At 34.4% G+C, this 23,624-nt stretch overlaps 1 protein-coding gene across 1 annotated transcript; it reads left to right on the top strand.

Annotated features, from left to right (window-relative positions):
- Positions 1–2,326: 2,326 nt before the first annotated feature.
- Positions 2,327–13,066, top strand: LOC121412071. Its single transcript, XM_041604982.1, has 11 exons — positions 2,327–2,709; positions 3,183–3,569; positions 4,311–4,685; positions 5,991–6,104; positions 7,572–7,619; positions 8,722–8,763; positions 9,851–9,898; positions 11,249–11,290; positions 11,913–11,957; positions 12,161–12,193; positions 12,759–13,066. The coding sequence occupies exons 1-11, from the start codon at positions 2,442–2,444 to the stop codon at positions 13,064–13,066; spliced, it is 1,710 nt and encodes a 569-aa protein (XP_041460916.1). The 5' UTR covers positions 2,327–2,441.
- The last annotated feature ends 10,558 nt before the right edge of the window (positions 13,067–23,624 follow it).

Genomic DNA, 23,624 nt, shown 5'->3' with positions numbered 1-23,624 from the left:
TATTCGCAAAGTTTGTATTAATAGAGGAAATATGTGCTAATGTGTGTCTTTACAAATTTAATTATATGCAAAGGATAACTAAAAAGGAAAGGATGATTAATATTTTCTTTTTCGACAGACATTCTTCTGCAGTAAATAGTATTGGATGAACTGATTTTTTATTATACATAACTGATTTTACCTATTTTGTATTTTTGTTGTACTTTTATTTTGTTGTGAAGTCTATTTTTAGTTATTTGTTGAATTATTTCCTATTTTATTACGAAAGGAAAAGTTGTAATACAAATGTTATATTTTGACGAGTTTCATGATTGATTATGAACGCAGAAACAAAACAAAAAAAAAGATTGTGACCAGCAAGACACAAGGAAATAAGATAGATCCATTGGTATGTGAACCGAAACATATCTAAAGAAAGTTCCGTTTCATATTATGTTAGGCTAGTAATCATAGATGTGTTGTCTTTTTTTCTTTAAAATGCTTTTTATTTCAAATCATTTTGTCAGATTTATTAATATCCGGCTATGACTCAGAGGTTTCGGTACTTTATTTTGCTTTTTATTTATATGATTAGAGAATATCTAAACACAAACTTCATCAGTTGGATCGTTGTTCTTACTCTTGATCAATCTTGGGGGGGGGGTTCAGCACCATGACATGAGTCTATTTTTATCTGAATGTTTTCCACAGAACATTCCTGACACTTTTACAAAAGATTCAATATCTATATAATATAGGCAGCTCCAAAGAATTTTTAACAAAGAACTTCGAAATCCCCCACCAATTGTTCTTCATGAAGGCATACGTCACATTCCTAAGAAAACTTTACAGTGCCATCGACATAATAAGATTACGAAATATTTTACCTTAGCAACGAATATGATGACACGGCGAAATACTTTTTTTTCAAGTCGACCTATGTCGTCATGGCGATGTAGTTACTTGCCAATTTGTTATACAAAGTTGTTGTTAATATGGCGAAATGTGTCTTGTCAAGTTCTTATAAAAAGTAATATATTAACATGGCAAGTTACGTCCACCACATATCTCGCCATGTCGACATACAATTGTTTATAAGTCTACCTGGGAAAATAACCTATCCCGTCATGTCGATAAACAACGCTTCATAAGTCAACTTGGCAAGATAACACATCCGATCACAGTATAATGCCAACTTGCATGGCCAGATAACCTATGTCCTCATGTCGACATACAACATTTTATAAGTCAAATTTGCGCGATAATGTATATCTCGCCATGTCAACATGCAACTTTTTATAAGTCGACTTGGCGTGAAAATGCATCTCGACATGTTGACAAAATTACAACATTTTGTCTACAAGGCAAGATAGTCTCACCACCTCGCTGATGGCTCTTTAAAGCTTCCATACACGCCACGTCATGTCACATTTTATTTTTGCCAAACTTAGGCAAAATGGAGAATAGTGCACCTGCTCATCCATAGAAATCGAGAAATAAATATTCTAAGCGTGCATAATATACTGGCTTGGGGAATTACAAAAGAGAAGGTGTGTTGGGGAAATACTGAAATCACATGAATATGCGTCTTTGTGGTAAATGCGCAAAATATTTTATGTTTTTTTTTTTTTGGTTTACTAGTCGAATAATGGACACCCTATCATCAAATGTTGTTTTTCGTAGGGGTCTAAAAAATCTTACCTGTGCTGATCCAGAAATATCATAGAGAACGCAGTTGCGTAAACTGAAAACGATTCACTGGAAGGCCGCAAACATGTACACATAAAATAAAATAAATATTTGATTATTATTAAGATCACACTTTGATCAGGAATAGTTTTGATCGTATAAAGTAGTGCATATCTTACCAGCAGCTTTACGAAGCATCCTCTGTTTTAATTTCTTCTTTGGGGAGCAGAGGTAAATTTACAATAGTTCCTTCATTGCAATTGATCAAATGGAATCAAACATTATTTATTGTTTTCCATACGCATAATTTTTCAAGATGGGGAATCATTCTGTTAAAATGATTCCGGTAAAGGTGATGAAAATGTTAGCACCACTTCTGATTGGCGGTGACATACCAAGATCAGAACTTTGTCCCCTATGAACAACTCTTCAGTGACCTTAAACATATAGTTTCAAAGGGACAAGACTATAGATTAAGAATGGTGTCCGGGAAAACAAGTGCATGTACACATTTCGTAGTAGTGTAACCGTGAATTTGCTATAATGGTTTATCACTTAATAATGCTGGGCTAATTTTGAAAGTAATGTTTAACTCTTAGATTGATGTTTGTTGATCTTAATCCACAATTATACTATTTCTACTTCCTTCACTATTTCCCTTCCCGTTTTCTCCAGATCGGCTACAAGATACGTTCATCCGGTCAAGCGGTGGTGCCTTTGCCCTATCCAACACCCTTCCAAGCATCACCCTGCAGAGTGCTAACCTATCCAGCATGACAAACATAGAGGCCGATCTTCACTGGTTTATCACAGCCACCTCCTACTCCTGGATCCAGGTTGATGTCCTGGAGATGGAGCCAGGAATGGGGGCCTATGTCTGCATCTTCGACACCTTCAAAACCTATGGGGAATGGGTGTGCATGACGAACTCGGTATCGTCCACCTCGTGGTATTCGTACGATGACGAGATCAGGTTGTCGTTCTACGTCCAAAGAGGTGATCGGCCTGGCTCTGGCCTGACGGTGAACCTGACTATCATTGGTAATACTATTCCGTGAAAAGGCTTTTGTAAGATTTTAATCATTTTTTTTTGTCTTGCCTGCATAGCGGAACGAGACTTTTGGCGCCGCTTTTCCGACGTCGTCGTTGTCATCAAAGATTTTGAAGTGGCATCATAACTTTAAAAGAGTCTAAACCTATTTTATACAACTTGGACATAATAGTAATCAAGTATCACTTTTTTCATTTGCTTGGGATGTACAGCATGTTCTCAACCATCATTTATTAATTAACATGCATACATTAGCTTTATACACGAACGTTTCATTTCAAGGCAGCACGCAATTTAAGGCATGTGAGGTTGCGACGGGTAGTTACCATGGCAACCCTTTTTAGGTTGTCATTTGCATATCTATCTCCAAACTAAGAGTTTAAGTTTATAAATAAATTGCACTTGGGGTCTGGATTGTAGACCCTAAACCCTAGTAAGGTCATGTTCTTTCGCTTTTCAACAGATCATTTAACATGGAATGGTCAGTCCCTGACCATACCATCGTGCAACCCGAAAGTGACTCTACATGAAGCTGAAACCATCAGATTTACTTCACCATTCTTCAATCAATCTGTTGAAAATGTAAAATACCAGTGCAGGATGACATTCACCAACGGATTGCAGCCAGCCGGCATTCAGTATCATCATCTCGATGTCATAGACAGGGTTATAGTTCATACAACAGAGTTTGGGGATTTGTTGAAACTCGCGGAAGCTACGGATATTCATATGGGCTCTTTGGATTCCCCCATTATCTCTGTGTCACCAACTCCAGATATTTCCGTTGACGTGAATAAACCAGATTACCAGGGGACTGAAGTTGGTCTAATGGTGCAACCATATACAGAAGGTAAGAATTCTTCATCATATCAAAATGATGATAGTATCTATCAATTGGCATTTATTAGACATTTCCGAGACGCTCTATTATTGTTAATCCGATTTTAACTCGAGCGGCCGAATGGAGAACAGAGATTAAACAGATAGAGAGTTTTCGCATTTAATACGGAGTCACCCTCTAAAACGCACCGATTCCATTGAAAATGGAAGTCAAATCACAATGGAGGGCTGAGAGGCTTTTGTCGAAAGGTTGTGGACCGGGACAACGGCGTAGTCTCTTGACTATTGACACTTGTTCGTCCGGTGCAAATCTTCGGAATGATCTGCTGTCCCATTACACCAACTTTCGACAAAAGCCTCTCAGTTCTCCATTGAGATTTCACTTGTATTTTCAATGGAATCAGTGCGTTGTAGAGAGCAGCTCCGAAGTAAATGTAAAAAAACTATCTAGATTCGATGGAACGAAGAAGCCGCTCTTTGGTTATTGTAATGAGGTATACAGAAACTGAGATAGTGCACCGTCTGATGTGTCGAACGGTATACACCAGTGACTCTTACCCCATTGTCAAAATGAAGGAGGGGTCTGCGTTTTTGAAATTTCATCCTAATTCAAACCCATGGAAAGAATGAAGAGCATGAGCAACCAAACATCAGTAATAGTTTTATGTCTGGGAGAAAAAAATAAAAATGAATGATCGTTTGATCATATTGATTAGAAGATAAGCAGATTCCCAATCTTTCTTATCCACAGACATACTGAATGTAGGTCCAGAACCTTTGTCATCTTTCGGCCTCGCCATGAAACTTGATAACGCCTCATTCCAACAAGACTTCATCAGCCTTAGCTACCCGGTTCTTCCCAATGCGGTCATGAACTTCAAATGGCTGTTCGACAATCGCGTCACTGGTACGGCCATCAAAATTCAATTCATCGATTTTGACATCGGTGCGGCCACCCTTTTTGGCCATGTAGCAGAGACGAACACACCTCTATGCCAGTTGACAGGTTCAGCGATTCCAGACGATATCCTCACGGACACGACGAGACTGACGCTCCTGCTTCAATCGGATTCTCAAGGCATATGTTGCAACAGAGGGATTTACTTCAACTTAACACTGATAACAAGTATGATTAATCATTTTTGTAATTTCAGTACAAATTAAGAGCGGGGGCATTTCATCAACATTTTATTATCTGACGAGTTGTCAGGTTTGACAACTTTCCTTCATTTTGATTGGCTAAGAAACACAGGCGTCTGGCTGTTGTTACGGTATTACTAAAGGATAAAACTGACTTTTTCGGATAAAAGATCCGGCAAGTCCTTTCACAAGAAACACCCCGGGGCGATTCCATATGTGTCATACGGGACATTTTGACAACAATTTATAGTCCCTTTGCTGAATGTTTTGGAAATAACACTTTCTTTAATGTCAATGATTAAGTTAAAGCGGGTAATGATGTGAAAGTCCCATAACCAACAAAAAATGTTTGAGTTCGGGTGAATTAAAGGTGAAAATTTCCCGTACGACATGCAACATTGTTTGACAAACCCGACGTAACATTGATCATGTTGAATTTATATTAATGACATGTTTTACATGCATTCCCGACAAGTAGATGTATGTTTCTTCAACATAAATATATTTTGCTTTCAATTACAAGTTGTCAACCTTTGAAACAATCCAACAACTTGTGCTCATTAGAAATGAAATAGTAGGGAAAATCCCAAATTCTACACAAAATAAATATAGCTCTTGTATATACCAATAAATGACGGTAATGTTTGTTGATTCAAACACATTATACCATTAATCTAATCATTAATGACTGATCTTTGCATGTGAACCCAACCTAACAGAGTAATGCAATAAAAGTCTAATGAATGCATAATTTCCTCGTACATAATGGAAGTAATTTGTCCAATTTATTACAGTTATCTTGTTAAGCATTACTTTTAGGGGATATCTATATTTTTGTCACTTTAATGGTTATAGCAAATGCCTCTTTCAATTTTTGAAAGTTGACTTCTCAAAAACAGTTTCACTGGAAGGCTCCCGCCTTACGTATTTTTACCCGTAATTTGAAAGCAAAGCACTGCATTCGGAATCCCTAATGTAGCTGTGATTTTATTTCGTGATACATGTAATATAACAATCGGGTCCGATCGGTTTATTATATGTGACATTAATAATCACATATTGGACAAAATATGCACATAATAAACTTGATGAAGACAACGAGGCTTATCGAGGTGTTACAATAGAGATGAACATAACACCAGAGAGTGTAAAAGTGACAGTACAAGTTGTTGAGCACCACACGTTTAACACCGAATAAAATCTGGTGAAGTTCCTTTATGTACACCGGTCAACACCACAAATATTGCTCTGTGATTTCCAAATAAATTACTGTACATGATTTTTCCCTCAGTGATCGATGAATGTTTGAACTCTCCTTGTCTAAACGGAGGAACCTGCTTCGACGAGTTCGAATCATTCCGATGTCACTGTCCCAACGAGTATGAAGGAGACTTGTGCCAAAACAGTAAGTTTATAACATGATGGAAAGCTTATTTTAGGCATTAAAGTGGGAACATTGTAACCTTATTTCAGATTGGCAAGAACTATCTAAATCTGTTTTTCATACTTTAGCGTTTAAAAAATTAATCAGGGAGTTTTGTTTATTTGTCGATATTTCCTTAAAACGAGCTTACAGAATAAAGCAGGAATTACCTTCATGTATATTTGCAAACCACAATAATATTACCCTGAATATTCTAACTTATTGCGATCTTGGGCACTATTCGCATATACTTTTTGTTGAAAAAAATTATGAGCGTGGAGAGTTAACACCCCACCCCGCTGCGTAGTTATGCGATTGATATTTCGGCACGGGGTGGGAGTGGGGGTTAAATATTGTAAACATCTGCACACGGAAGTCCCTTACAATATACAAGTAACTTGTGGATATTATCATTTATCTTCTGACTCAATCTCCGAATTTGATGTTTAATAGTAAAGTGTAATATTGCACTGTATTCTTAAAACTTGTTTATTGCCTAACATTTGCTAACAATACACGAGGATAAAGTTCGATAATTTTCTGAACGCACAATACCCTCTTCATAAAGCTATGCTATGAATCATTCTCACGTAATTCCAGTTATTGATCTGGTAAAATTATCTTTTTATCTTTTACTGTTCACTTTGTTTTCAAAACTTGTTACCTGATCAAATAATTACCAACGATAACACTCGACACGGATGTCGTACAACTTTGAAAGGGGTCAAAGTTAAATCTTTGTCTGAAAGCAAGATCATACCTGTTTCATCACCATTTGTTTATCTTACACACCGAAATCCAAGTTGATAAGCATCTATGGCTTATTCTCTGTTAGTTTAAATATGTGTTGATAAAACTATATAAAACGTGATGCGTTATTCATTGGATCTATGACAGTTTAATCTGTAAGAACTCTGGACAAATTCCAAGACATGTATAAAAACCTCTCTCTCACAGGCAAATCAATAATATTTAAAAAAATATTGGATATTTTTCATTTTGTTTACACTGAGAAATTCCATCCTAAAAAAGTAAAAAATATCATGATTATAATGTATCTTATTTGATTGGTTATGGTTGATCAATCTTAACGATATATATTATTTTAAAGTTTAGCTCTGCATTTTCAAACCTGACGGAAACTCTTTTACAAATACCAACATATTTTGAGGTGTGGGATGGGCTAACACATTTTTTTCAAAATATGCTTTTCTTGTAATCTTTGTCTATTTTTTTTTTCAAATTTGACTATTGAGTCTTGTTGTACTAACAGAGTTTTTGACATCGATATAACTATAATTCAATTGCGTTTACTGCGTTAATTTTACAAAAAGACAAACGAAAAACTATACTTACACAATTATTACTAGAATCATATTAATACTATATTATTACAATTATTAATACTAGAATTAATATTAGACAAGTATAACTCTATTATCAAAACAGAAATTACCACACAAAGGCCGATTCAGACGACGGAGAGCTCAACTACAGGTAGGAAAAGGTTTTATAGTCCTAACATTCGTCATAAATGTTTTTCTTCACACTTTTTTAAATCTTTGTTGTCATGCTTGCATAATTATCTTGAAAGATTTTAAGTAAATTGGCTTGTGTCATCACATCGAGTAGAAAAATCTCGTAACCCGACCATTCGAGAAAACGGGGCCCCTAATTCCAGAAACGTAGGGTCCAGTTTACCCGACCATAATTCTAATAGAACATCGGGTAAATTGGACCCGAATTTTCGGGAACTTAGCTGTAACTTCTCTCGAATGGTGGGGTAAACTGGACCCGACGTTTCGGAAATTTAACATTTTCACGAATCTTCGGGTTTAACGACTGCCCGACCAGACGCGATAACCAAATTTGATGACACAAGCCAGTAAATTTTGGATTGACAATTTATTTATAGTTCATACTGGTGTTGAAATGACTATTTTCCATGTATCATCGACGATGGGAGATAAGGGTTCACAATAAGCCTTATGACAATGAATAAAATGTTGAGGGTACTGCTGATCCGCTTGTTGTTTACACTCGATTTAACGGAAAGGTCCAGGCAGAAAATATTCATATCTAAATAAGTAGAGTAAAATTCACAAAGCAAAATGACAATAATAATAAAAAGTTCTTGTATAGCGCATATCACAATTATGAATAATGTCACTATGCGCTTTCAAAGGACTTGGAAAATGATGAAAATTTCATCAAAATCGGATAACAAATAACGAAGTTATTGAATTTTAAAGTTTATCAGTATTTTGTGAAAAACAGTTATACGCACATCGTCATGAATATTCATTGTGTGGGCTGATGATGTCAAATCCCCATGTGTCATGAAGACATGCCTAGAACTGTTTACCCGAATAATGCAAATCTTTAAAATTAAATAACTTCGTTATTTGTTATCCGATTTTGATCGAATTTTCAATATTTTGCTCTGAAAATTTTACTCTATTTATCAAGATATAAATATCTCCAGCCTGTACCATCCATGTAATTGTATTGATTACATTTTATTAGGAATAGGCAACACCATAAAGATAAAGTCTCGTTACGAATTCTAAAGACATCCATGCTTATGTGTTTTTTTTAGCTGACATTACGACGATCGCAACACAGACAACGGATGTAACAGGTATGTGGATATTACACTGAAGTGTAGGGAATCGCAACTTCATGACACATTGCATAATTTGTTTAAATACCAATGTGGCTATCAAAACGAACTCAAACTCGTTACAAATTGTCGTGAATTTAGTAGAAAGGTGTTAGTGTAATTAGTGCCCTTGTGTGTAAGTAGCGAGTGTGTAAGAAAACACGAGGATAAAGTTCAATAATTTTCTAAACGCACAATACCCTCTTCATAAAGCTATGTTATGAATTATTCTCACGTAATCCCAGTTATTGATCTGGTAAAATTATCTTTTTATCTTTTACTGTTCACTTTGTTTTCAAACCTTGTTACCTGATCAAATAATTACCAACGATAACACTCGACACGGATGTCGTACAACTTTGAAAGGACTCAAAGTTAAATCTTTGTCTGAAAGCAAGATATCATACCCGTTTCATCATCATTTGTTTATCTTACACACCGAAATCCAAGTTGATAAGCATCTATGGCATATTTTCTGTTAGCTTAAATATGTGTTGATAAAACTATATAAAACGTATCGCGTTATTCATTGGATCTATGACAGTTTAATCTGTAAGAACTTTGGACAAATTCCAAGACATGTATAAAAACCTCTCTCTCATAGGCAAATCATCAATAATATTTAAAAAAATTGGATATTTTTCATTTTATTTACATTGAGAAATTCCATCCTATAAATCATCATGATTATCATGTATCTTATCTTAACGAGATATATTACTGTAAAGTTTAGCTCTGCAGTTTCAAACCTGACGGAAACTCTTTTACAAAGACCGACATATTTTGAGGTGTGAGATGGGCTGACACATAATTAAAAAAAAAATGCTTTTCTTGTAAACTTTGTTAATTTTTTTTTCAAATTTGACTAGAATTGAGTCTTGTAGTACTGACAGAGTTTTTGACATCGATATAATTAGAATTCAATTGCGTTTACTGCGTTAATTTTGCAAAAAGACAAACGAAAAACTATACTTACACAATTATTACTAGAATTATATTACTATTATGTTACTACAATTAATACTAGAATTATTATTTGACAAGTATTACTCTATTATCAAAACAGAAATTACCACACAAAGGCCGATTCAGACGACGGATAGCTCAACTACAGGTAGGAAGAGGTTTCGTAGTCCTAACATTCGTCATAAATGTTTTTCTTCACACTTTTAAAAATCTTTGTTGCCATACTTGCATAATTATTTTGAAAGATTTTAAGTAAATTGGCTTGTGTCATCACATCGAGTAGAGAAATCTCGTAACCCGACCATTCGAGAAAACGGGGCCCCTAATTCCAGAAACGTAGGGTCCAGTTTACCCGACCATAATTCTAATAGAACATCGGGTAAATTGGACCCGAATTTTCGGGAATTTAGCTGTAACTTCTCTCGAATGGTAGGGTAAACTGGACCCGACGTTTCGGAAATTTAACATTTTACGAATCTTCGGGTTTAACGACTGCCCGACCAGACGCGATAACCAAATGTGATGACACAAGCCAGTAAATTTTGGATTGACAATTTATTTATAGTTCATACTGGTGTTGAAATGACTATTTTCCATGTATATTCGACGATGGAGATAAGGGTTCACAATAAGCCTTGTGACAATGAATAAAATGTTGAGGGTACTGCTGATCCGCTTGTTGCTGTCACTCGATTTAACGGAAAGGTCCAGGCAGAAAATATTCATATCTAAATAAGTATAGTAAAATTCACAAAGCAAAATGATAATAATAATGATAAAAAACAGTTCTTGTATAGTGCATATCACAATTATGAATAATGTCACTATGCGCTTCCAAAGGACTTGGAAAATGATGAAAATTTCATCAAAATCGGATAACAAATAACGAAGTTATTGAATTTTAAAGTTTATCAGTATTTTGTGAAAAACAGTTATACGCACATCGTCATGAATATTCATTGTGTGGGCTGATGATGTCAAATCCCCACTTTCCTTTTTCTTATGTTATTACATGAAATCATAATTGTTACATTTCTTTTCATACATGTGTAAATAATGTGTCTCCATTATGCTGAAATAAGTTGCGGTAATAAATAACCAATGAACTTAATCAGTTGTCAATCCAATTGTTTTAGTTCTTGGTAGAATTTTTTTTTAAATAAACCTAATTTCATATAATAAAATACAAAAGAACAAGAGGGGATGTGACATCATCAGCCTACCTAATGAAAATTCATGAAGACATGCCTAGAACTGTTTACCCGGAATAATGCAAATTTTTAAAATTCAATAACTTCATTATTTGTTATCCGATTTTGATCAAATTTTCAGTATTTTGCTCTGAAAATTTTACTCTATTTATCAAGATATAAATATCTCCAGCCTGTACCATCCATGTAATTGTATTAATTACATTTTTATTAGGAATAGGCAACACCATAAAGATAAAGTCTCGTTACGAATTCTAAAGACATCCATGCTTATGTGTTTTTTTTAGCTGACATTACGACGATCGCAACACAGACAACGGATGTAACAGGTATGTGGATATCACAATGAAGTGTAGGGAATCGCAACTTCATGACACATTGCATAATTAATTTTGTTTAAATACCGATGTGGCTATCAAAACGAACTCAAACTCGTTACAAATTGTCGTGAATTTAGTAGAAAGGTGTTAGTGTAATTAGTGCCCTTGTGTGTAAGTAGCGAGTATTCGCACCGCCACGCAGAGCGAATACCTTAGAACCATGTCTAGAACACAGTAAATGTGTTAAAAATGTCCGTCAAATTCAAATGACAATGAACAGCTGTGAGGCCTTTTTCGAAAATTAGTGAACGGGAGCAGTCCTTCCTTAGTTTTGGAGCCGACAAAGAATTGCAAAATTATGTCGTTTGTCCAGGATGAAACTGCTATATGGATTCATCACTTTTCGACAGAGTTCTTTGTTGGTTATTGTCATGAAGAGCGTTTGAGGATAAATTTCTATGTTCTTGAAAGCGTTCTTCGCCCCGGTGCAAAAACTCCCTAGTACAGTCATGTATTCGAAACATCCACCTCCGGAGAGGGGTGAATAAAGGTAGAAAAGGTGAGAGAGAGAAGAGAGAGAGGGGGAGAGATGGAGACAAAATAACCGAATTAGTTTTTCATTCGATTTCAGATTTCATGACGCATGACCCAACTTCGAAGACTACAACTCGCAGTGGTAAGGAACCATTAAACACATTATTGACATTGTGGGGTGCTGGAGAGGTGTAAAAAACAACAACAAAATACTGCTATTTAAAATGTTTCATTCCTTCTCCCTATAATACAATTCCAGACAGTGATAAGTAGATTGCATGTATGATATTATTTGATTTTCAAGGATTTTTACGGCAACGTTTTTTTTATTTCGATTTTTTTCAGAACCAACTTCTACTATGTCACCTACTATAAACGGTAAGCATCACAGGATATAGAAAAGTGAAAAAAGAATTTATTTGAAAATAATTATTTTTTTCACTTTTCATATCAGACGCTGATATTTTGAGGTCTATCCTGCAGGAAAGAACAGAGTGTGTTTATGGTGTTTTCACAGTATGCTCTTAGTGTGTTCACAGTATGTCCCCAATGTGTTCACAGTGCGTGCCCATTGTGTTAACATTGTGTTCACAGTGTGTTCACAGCGTGTCCCCACTGTGTTCCTGGGTGTTCACAGTGTGGACTTATTTGAAGATGTGAGTCACACTGTTCCACACTGCGGACATCTGTACAGTTTGAGTGCAATCAATCGCTATAATGATTATTACGATTGAGACACTTCTTATGCTATACACAAAAAACATCTACATTATGAATGTAATATAATCTCTATTTGCGCGATATTTCTTAAACATTTATTGTATTTGTTATGTTATTACCGATATATTTTTTTCATTTTCGATTTCGTTTAGTTTTTCGATGATACGTCACACTATTTATGCTATTAGATGACAGATGGATTTCAACAAACATTTCTCAACAGATGGCACAAACACAGGAGAATCGAAGGATCCCGATGTACTCATTATCGCACTGAGTGTCAGCATCGTAATGGCCTTTTTCATCATCGGATTCCTGGTTGGTGTGGTGGTTTACCGAAGTCAGAAGCAAACGGGGACTTTGTCACACGCCGTCTCTCCGGCGTGCTCCCAAAACGGACTAATCCAAGAGAATGGACCAAACGCTGATCGGTACCAAGAAGGATTGGATTTCCCGAGAAGCAATGGTTCTCTTCCTCCACCACTTCCTCCAGACCGACCCGATCCCCACCTAGCTACTACGACACGATAGACGACGGGGCATGTAGGGGAAGCTATTTAGAATTGGACCCGTCCTCAAGGGTGGTGGTGGTGAATATGTAAAACTCAATGAAAAACTAAACAGTCCATACGCCACAGAGATTTTCCGTGTCTCCCCCGCTGGGAATCGGGTACGTCACAATAATTTTGCAGTTGAATAAACATATATTTTTCCGAAATGATATTTGAGAGTGAACGGAAAGGGCACAAGTAACATGAATTTAAGAGGAAATTATAAATAATTGTGAGAGGAATAGGAGCTCTTTTAAGTAAGAAATATTGTCCCCACAAAAGGTAATCTAATCTTTAAAGTGTGGGGGCCACATGAAATAGTAGGGGCACCTCTACAACGAGCTGAAGAAAGAGAACGTTATTGATGGGACATTTCCAGAGTTGTATATGTTAATTTTCCATTTATGATTAGAATGTAAAATGGGTACCCGGTTGGGTTGGAAAAAAAATCATTTGACGTAAAAAATTATTTCATTTTTTGTGTGTGGTTTAGCCCACTGCCCCTGTTCCCTTTTCCACGTCCTATGAGCTTTAACTGCTTTTTCAGCTTTATGAATTGATCGCATTTCTCATTGTCATTCAGGTCAGGTTACATTCATGAAAATGTTTATATTTCGATGATCTTTTTCCTTGACTTTCTTTTTGTAACAGGTATCGGCAATTTCCAATGCCAGTTACTGCATGCCGATGAATGGCTACGTATCTCCATCTCACATTAATGGACAACAAACATCAGAGTTCAACACGTTTCACGAGTGAGACGAGAGGTCCGTTGCCAAAAAATGCTCGTGTAGAGAGGTTTTTTTCATCCTACAGCGTAGGACGAATTCGGGAACATAGAGATATATTGTGCCCTTCTTGAGAATGAGGTAGTAAAAAAATTATACTTTCTGGTGATACTCCAAAATCTTCCCAAGATTTTGAATCTGGTAAAACTTCACTCCGATTATTAGTTTACTTTCTAAGAGATTTATCTGCTAGCGTTGTATGGTATTCAGATTTGTCCGAAATAACAGACATTATAACATGAATTATTAGTCATATCGGTAGCCAAGTGTGACGCAAATCTCTGTTCATTCTTATAAATATTACCGAATTAAACAAAAATATCGTAGAACACTATATGTTCATGATAATAGTACTGTATTTCCAACAAAGAGATAACATACCCGATCACCTACAGTTAAATTTACATTAAAAACTGAAATACCACTTTCAGTACTAATACTAAATATTGGATTGTTGTTTTTTTCCCCAATTTGTGATCTTATAACAAAAATAATAGGTCTATATCACCAATGCTATGAATGGCGAGGAGGATCTGTGCATTTGAACAAATGACTCAATTCATTTTAATGCCAAAATGAGGTGAAAACATAGAACACATTCATTTGTAAAGACAGCTACAAACGATACAAAATGGGCTTTTATTTCCTTTTCAGGAAAAAAATCGTCCTGCTTTTTTTTCAACGGGTATGACTAATTCTAGTGTTAACAGCATACATTATATGAAGGCCTATTGTACAGACTGCAGAAATCGTTTCTGCTTTTATAAATAAAAAAAATGGATATGATGTATTGAACTTTGTCTTTTTCTGCAAGTATTATAATCTTTAATGTACCTACAGGCAAAGAAATTAATTTGCATGTTGTTATTGAGATTATGATGTATAACATTTTTATAATGTTGCAGTTTTATATATTCAGCCCTCTTTAAGAGATTTTTAAAATAATGTTAAGACATTCGTATGGGCTTTTATCAAGACAGTAATGGTTACCAACCGATATTTTAAATATAAAATTGTATAACATACATAACATGTATATATTGAGCTTCATATTTCTCAAAGCCTTCAAGAATACACGGTGATGCGGCCGAGTGGTTTTAGGCGCCTGGCCATACATGGAAAGTCAGGGGTTCGATCCCGGCCGCGGCACCTATGCCCGTGAGCAAGGTACTTAATTAAAGGACAAGTCCACCCCCAACAATAAATTGATTTAACAAAAAGAGAAAAATACAACAAGAATGAGAGTGAAAAATTCATCAAAATCGGATGTATAACATGAAATTTGTGAGAGTTTTAAGTTTTCCTTTATTCACAAAGCAGTTATATGCACATCCTGGTCGGTATGCAAATGAGGGGACTGATGACGTCACTCACTCGCTGTATCTTTTGTATTTTATTGTATGAAATATCATTTTCCCTTATTGGAAGGTAAAACAAGTTTTCTCCGTTCATCCATAAACATGGGGAATTACAATTATTTTAACATTTTATGGTTCAGTCAAACTGATCCTTGTAAAATGTGTAAAACTTGAAATAATGAAAATTCAAACAATAAAAAAAATAGTGAGGAACACCATCAACTCTCTCATTTGCATTTCGCTGAGATGTGCATAAAACTGCTTTGTGAAAAAAAATAAGTAAAATTTCAAAATATCATAGTTTTCTCATTTTATATCTAATTTTGATGAATATTCTAGCGTTATTCTTTTTTAATTTTTCTCTGTTGATTAAAATCCACATTTTCTGGGGTGGACTTGACCTTTAATTGACAATGCTCTTTTACCCTGCATGCAAAAATGGATATAGAAATACTATGTGCATTGTTAGTAACTAGTTGTGCACTTGCTTTTTAAAGAAAGAATACACGGCAGTTAGTTGCTGGCTTCAGCTTGGAAGCAGATTTAGATATTTGATTTGATTTGATTTATTGTTTTCTTCTGCATCCATAACATTCGTATAATACATTTTTCATTACATTATAAACACAATATGTTAGCATTTTGGGCATGAATTATAAATAAAGAGTACTAAAAAGATAATTCCAGACAAAAATGATTATATGATATCCACAATTTGCAGGAGAAGGATTGTCATCATAAGCAGATTGCTTGAAAAAAATGACAATCCCAAACTTATACTAATTTAATTATTCAATACATTTATAAAGCAGAATGGGCATATGTTTTCAAATAGCTGAGGGTGACGGTGATATGATGATGATGTTGATGATGATGATGATGAAGATGAAGGCCATGGAGATGATGATGGTCATGATGAAGATATTGGTCATGTTGGTAATGACTAAATCGAACGAGGAATAAACTTACGATAAAAAGGATACGACACAGAAATTTTACTTCAAGTATTCTGATAATAACATAGATTTAACGTTTGCCTTAAATGAATGAAATGACGAACATTGTTTAACAGGCTCTGGTAGAGAGTTCCACAAATCTGGACCATGGTGTCTTATGGATCTCTGCGCAATAAGCAATTTGGGGTTAATTAAATGGAAATTTGAAGAGTTACGGGTAGGGTATGAATGAATAGATGTCAGAGTATAAAAAATGTGGAATGAAGGTGGCAGCATGTTATTTACGTACTTAAACATAGTAAGCTTTGAAGAGTATTTATGTCAAATACTGTTAGAGTCTTTAGTTTATGGAATAATGGATTTGTGTGTGATAAATATTGGGAATCAGTACAGATTCATATTGCTTTTTTCTATAATAAGTATATTGTATTGATTTTAGTTTTTGCACATGTTGCCCAAACTATGTTGCAATACGATATATAAGGCAATATTAATGAATTGTATAGTATGACAAGAGTTGTATGTGGAATTATGTTCTTCAATTTGTAAAGTATACCAACGTTTCTAGAAATACTAGTAGTTATACAACGTACATGTTCATTCCAATTTAAACTTTCATCTATTGTGACACCTAAAACTTTGTTTCTCTTTTCCTTTTGAGAGGAATATTGTCTATGTTAATATCATAAGGAAATTCGTTACCATGTAAGTGTGTATGCTTGAAATATATAAAGTTTGTTTTATCTATATTGAGTGAAAGCTTATTACACTTAAACCACAAAGATAGTTTTGGTAATTCACGATTAATTATATCTACTAAAGTTCCTAAGCTATTATGTGAACAAAAAATGTTGGTGTCATCTGCAAATAATACATATGATAATAAAGGTGTTACAGAAGTCAAATCATTAATATATATCAAAAAGAGCAAAGGGCCTAGGATTGATCCTTGTGGAACTCCGCATTGTATTAACTGAAAATCAGAAGGAATATTATTGTGAATTACATATTGTTTGCTATTGGACAAATAACTCTTAAACCGCGAATTCCATAATTTTCAAGTTTTTTGAGTAATATCTGGTGGTCAAGAGTGTCAAAGGCTTTGCTTAAGTCCATGAATATGCCTATTATATGTTCTTTATTTGCCATTGCATTTGTAATTTTATCGTATATTTGTATTGACGCTTGATCAGTCGAATGTCCTTTCCTGAATCCATATTGGTTAGAATTTAGAAAATGAAAAGTATTTAGAAACTTATGAAGTCTATTGTAAATAATCTTCTCTAATATTTTGGAAATGCTGGGAAGAATAGATATAGGCCTGTAATTTGTTGTTTCATGCGGATTGTCTTTTTTAAAACAGGATTTACCTTTGCAATTTTTAGGGAATCAGGACATATTCCAGTGCTAATTGACAGATTAAAAATATGACACAAAGGAGAGGCAATATAGTGTATGATCTGCTAAAGAAGGGAAGTACTAATTCTATCAATTCCCTGTGATTTGCTTAATTTGAGATTTTTTGTTATTTCAATTAATTCCTGAACATTTGTTGGGTTAAAGAATAAAGAAGAGTTAATGGGTGAGGGAAGAAATTTTCCAAAATTTTCGTCAGTTCTGTCAAGTTTGTTTGCCAAGGAGGGTCCTAAGTTAACAAAAAAGGAATTAAAGGTATCAGCTACATCTTCTGAATTTATCGCAAGATTATGAGCTGTGAAATTATCCTTGGGTAATATTTTGGGTTTCTTGCCAATCAAATCATTTACAATCTCCCATGTTGCTTTCATGTATGATTTGACTTTGTAAAGCTTCTCGGAATAATATAATTTGCGAGAAGCTCGAATTGTATTGGTTAGTCTATTTCTATAAGTTTTGTATTCATTTTTGTTTTGAATAGAAGGGTTCTTTAAAAATGCCTTGTAAAGTTTATTTCGGGTACGTATGGATCTTAAAATTGCTTTAGAAATCCATGGCATTTTTGCCTTCTTTCTTTTGACCTGTGATATCAGGGGAAAATTTTTCTCGTAAAATGTCTGCAATTTATTGTTAAAATTTGTGTATGCAATGTTTGGATTAGACTCATGAAATACATCCAACCATTCTTCAATTGCAAGATCCCTTTTAAACGATTCAATGTTATTTTGAGATTCTTTTCTATATATTGTCGATTTGAGTATATTTTCTTTTGGAATATCATTATCGCAAAATGAAAAAACCGGCAAATGATCCGATATATCAGATATTAACAATCCGCTGGTAATATCTCTGTTTAATATATTTGAAAAAATGTTGTCGATAAGTGTTGATGAATGGCTATCAATTCTAGTCGGTTTATCTATATGGGGATGATAGCCAAATGAATGCAATGTGTGTAGGAATAAATCGTGTTCATTATTTTGGGATAACAGGTTGATGTTAAAATCACCCATTAAATATATTTGTTTCTCTTCTTTTCTAATAGTATGAAGACATGTTTCAAGGTCTTCACAAAATAAATTTACTTTATCATGAGGGGGTCTATAAATCAATCCAATAATTATATTTTTGCTTTTTGGCTTCGTGATTTCTACGAAAAAAGTTTCACTCTGTTTTAATGATATTTCTTTCCTTACTTTGAATTGTAAATGTTCACTGATGTAAAGTGCTACACCTCCTCCTCTTTGTTCTTCCCGGTCACGCCTAATGAGATTATAGTTTTGCAAACTGAATATGTTAGGTGAAATATTGTGAAGCCATGTTTCCGTGACACAAATAATGGAAAATTTGAAATTGTTTAAAGTGAAAAGTAATGATTCCAATGACTCAAAAATTTTGTTCAAACTTCGAGCATTAATATGAAGCAAACTGAATTTATGTTCCATGTCTCTAAATCTAGAAGTAAAATCTTCAGTTGAGTAATAGTTATTATCAGATGATATATTGTTTGTATTGAAAATAGAAAAATGTCCATGTCATTACTCAGGAGGAATATTTAATATTACCAAAAACTTCAGAATATCGTTATGACATGTGATTTGTGTGTAAAGTTTCTGTGTCGTGACAGCAAGATGGTGGTTGTAATGGTGATTGAATAGAGAATGAAGTTTAAAAAAACTAATAATGGATGAATGTGAAATCGAATTTGCTGTTGGTGATTATGATGATGAGAAAATGATGACAATGATGATGGAGTTGATGTTTGAAGAATTTAAATCCTACAACCGGAATCTGATGAATATTCATAATCGAAATGTAATGAACACTCTTATTTCTGAGTGTCTCAGCCATGATTTGTATATGAAGGAACCTTTTAAACACGAAATATCAGTGGCACTGTAATAATAAGGATACAAAATAAAGGTTTCGATCCTATCGAAAAAAATATACATTTATATATATATTGATATAATTGGTCATCGGCATCACGAAGTGTCTCAGAGGTCAGAGTCAATCCAGAATCAAAGAATAATTTTAATTTGTTAATTTCTAATGAGATGTCAATTGTTAAATATCTCGTTAAATTTCAGAGTCTATTATTTTTCATGATCGATCACTTGTGTTGGTATTCAAAATAAACAAGTAAATTCTGAAAGCTAGAAATTATATACAAGTTTCTCAAAATTGGTTCATGACCTCTGAAAGAAGGATAATTCGTGAAAATGCTGATAAATTAGCACATAATGTCATGTACAACCAAAGGGTGGTGCCACAATGGATATGCGTGGTATAATCACATAATGCATGGTTGCCTAGGGCCTATACACATATAATGGCTGCATACAGGTTGATTCAGCAAAAGCTGGTGGATGCAAGGAAGGGAAAATTTCACTTGTCAATAAATGTCTCTACGATCAAATGATTATTATAAAAAAACTGCCCTGACCTGGCAACGGGTAATGCATGGACAACGTAATGAGTTTATTCACCGATTAATAACGATGGAACACCCCGTCACGTCACATGACCACCGAGATATAGGTACGGTCCAGTAAACCGCCATAGGCACAGTTGATATTTCCCGAGACAAAGCAATGAGGTGTCCCTAAACTCACTCATATAGTGAATTGCAGCAATCAGGAAGTTGATTACAAAAACATTTTTTTCCCTTCCCTATGTTTATCGATTTAGTCTAATTTTTCACTTGAGGCGCCAAAAACAAGATAAAATAAAATGTATCAAATCGAGCCTTCCAATTTAGAATTCACTTTTCCCGTGAAAGATTGATATCAGCTCATTTTGAATAAACTACATCCGCGTGTGGACCTTCACATTCTAGCTACACAGCAATAAAAAACTACTAGATCTACAAAATATTCCACATGTCTTCATATTAGAGTCTCACAATATGTGATGAAATATGATAAGTATACTAATGGTAGTCACTTCTTTAACAATTTCTGCAGAAATTTCGCATCTCCAGTATAAAAAAAGAAAGATTCACATAGAGCTAGATTTAGTGTACACTTTCACAACTAGCCAAATGAATCTCATGATATATTGAAATTGAAATTTATTTGTGGTGTTAACAAAGACAATATAATATATTCAATACTTTCCTTCTAGATAATCTAGAAATTATCGCATTTAACTGAAGATCTATAAAGACTTACAAGTACTTGTTTTCCCTCGAACAAAACACAACCACATATTTTCACATTTTGTTGATTGAATCTAATAATGTATATTGAAATATACTTTGTATATTGATGATGTTATGTTAATAAAAATATCTGCAGAAAATGACAAATTTCAAATATTAAATACACATAGAATTATATATGTTTGGATAAAATATTACCTCATATCTTCACGTTTGGCACATGCATCTCACATTATATATGGTTTGTATACTAATGATAGTCCAATGTTTAACAACTTTTGCAGAAATTGTCCGATCTCATATAAGTAAAATATTTAACTAGAGCTAGATATATTTGATACAAAAAAGACATATTTATTTTTTAGTTATGATTGAAGAAAGTGTCTACAGAGTCGTTAAATTCCAAGTAAAAGATTGCTAATGAATCGAATGTATTTTATTAAAATTTGATTTCTTTATTTTGTTCGTCGGAATATCAAATATATTTTTGTATTTTTACTCAGATTCCAATTTTATGTATAATGCTATATGTGTAATCACAATGAGCTTCGGTTTTTACTCAATGTAGTTTCTCGTGACCGAAACGCCTTATCGCCTTCGTAAAGTATTTAAATGGATAATATTCGTGTCAAAGGTTGCTTTATGATGTGTGTATTATTGCTTACCTACTTGTGCTTCGCTACATTTATCTCAGACTCTCTCTATTCAAATTTTTTTTTCTGTTTGTCTGTTTAACTTTTTAGATAGTGAATGTTATATTTTTTAGATAGTGAATGTTATATGACAGGGGTTCTCAGACTACGGCCCGCGAGACTGCTGTTTTCGTTTTTTTTAATCACTTTTATGTCACAACATGAAACATATGCTCAACATGATTACATTGTAAGTGCATGAAGCCATAATAAAGTAATGGCAGTCAAGTTAATTTGACTTTTAAACACATCTTAGTGAAGTCTTTTTTGTCTGTTCTTTCTTATTAGATGACCAGCGCTGCGCTACATTGAAAAAAAAAGTAGTTTCACATCAAACGTTGATAAACGTTGTATTTGAAAACACTTGCGCACACATTCCAACACGCAATCAATTTGGTTAAAACGTAAACTCAATTGCCGGTTCAGTTCTGCGGATTTTCTCAGGGGTACATTAGTCATTATTGATTATTAGCCAGGTCAAAATGGCATCAAATTCTGCAAAGAAAAGAAGGGTGGATGCTGAAAATCGTGTTTTCCATGAAGAATGGACAGACAAGTATGGTTTCATTTTGCCGCAATCGAGCACAAGGCCAATGTGTTGGCTAATCGACTTTGACTACAAAAATATTGATAAACCTACTACAAAACATTATCTGTCTTCAATTCCATGTGTTAAAATTTACAAAGGTACAATCTACATTCCTTTTAACAAAATACAATTTTGTTGTCATTACTGACTCTCGCTGTATTTTGAAATCTTTTCTAATTTTGCCTGTGTTCCATATGAAACTGTTACAAATTTGTTGGATTAAATTTTCCCAAAATATGGGCCAGATTGCACCAGAGAGCATCTACGACCCCGGCCGTAAGGGTCTTCGCGCTTCGCGCACATTTTTTTCTTCTAAGTATCCACTTCACCCTCGACCTTTCTGGTTTATTTCGAGTCTCATCTGGCCCTTCAAAGAAAACGTTTGAGAACCCCTGGTATATAATTATATTTGAATTATTTCTAACGTAAATTTCTTGAAATGATTATACAAGGCAGCTAGGGCAGCGGAATGTTGGATGGAGGCACGGGGGGGGGGGGGTGACCCACTTAAAACACAACCTTCTGAGCCGAAAAGGACTTGCTCCTTTACACTTGTAAAAAGTGAGGTACCCATTTTCTGTTTTGCTCGCCCTCTTCACACATGCCCCACCCGAGAAGTTTGAGATTTAAAAAATGAATATCAAAGTTATTCATGATTGTAACATTAATTGAATTCCCATATCCATATCCATTCCGATATTAGCCTTTGATCAGTCACGCGTCTAATAAATGAAAACAATAAATGGCATTTCTTCACCGGCCAAAACAGCAATCACCGTTAACATAATGGAAAAACAACATTAGTTTCTGAAAGATATTGCATATGAATTTAATGTTTTGTTTGTTTCATCATTCAAACTGGCGAAAATATGATTTATAAAAGATCTATTCTGCACACTTTTTGTTTTTTAATGATTTTGTTTTGTTTTTATTTGAATAAGTTAAATGACACACTCTCACCTGTGCACACACACTTTTGAAGACAGTATACTATACATACATAATTAGGCATGATGTATACATCTATATGGAATTCCCCCCCCCCCTCCGTGTATGAAGACCTGTCTAAGTCAATGAAGTTTGATCACAAGTGATGCGCGCCCTTCCTATATTTTGAGAATCAATGAACATACATAATTGCTAAATCTGAAAATTGGCCGCCTGCACCAGTCTGCTCATGTCCCCCACCTCCTCCATTTCTAATCCTGGATCAACCACTGAGCTGCAATTCATAAGAAAGGTTTGAATACAGACTAAATCAATAACTAATATAATGGAAGTACTAAAGGCCTCACTGTGTTCAGTCACGTAAAAATACCTGAACTTTATAACTCCTTTCAATTCTTCTGAGAATTGTATGAGGAGAATATTTGTCCCTGGTCTCTTGCGAAATATACTACTGTTACGCCGTCACCTTATCCTGTCTCTTCCCCTTCATTCTCTGTTTACTTGGTTTATTTAATTTAAAATGTTTCATACAATCAGGTTAACTATTATGAACTGATCTGGTTTTGTCACATTCTGAACTTTGAAATTAAAACAACAATGTTTACTTTCTTATACATGCATTAATTGA

This window comes from Lytechinus variegatus, chromosome 3 (assembly GCF_018143015.1).
Source record: "Lytechinus variegatus isolate NC3 chromosome 3, Lvar_3.0, whole genome shotgun sequence".
In the NCBI taxonomy this organism is placed as follows: Eukaryota; Metazoa; Echinodermata; class Echinoidea; order Temnopleuroida; family Toxopneustidae; genus Lytechinus; species Lytechinus variegatus.
The sequence above is the reverse complement of the archived record's forward strand: the minus strand, read 5'-3'. Positions and strand labels throughout refer to the sequence as shown.

Coding starts and splice junctions, on each gene's coding strand:
- LOC121412071 (XM_041604982.1), top strand. CDS start 2,442: ATGACAAACATAGAGGCCGATCTTCACTGGTTTATCACAGCCACCTCC. Junction 8,764..9,850: donor ACAGACAACGGATGTAACAG/GTATGTGGATAT, acceptor TTATCAAAACAG/AAATTACCACACAAAGGCCG. Junction 12,194..12,758: donor TATGTCACCTACTATAAACG/GTAAGCATCACA, acceptor ATTTCTCAACAG/ATGGCACAAACACAGGAGAA.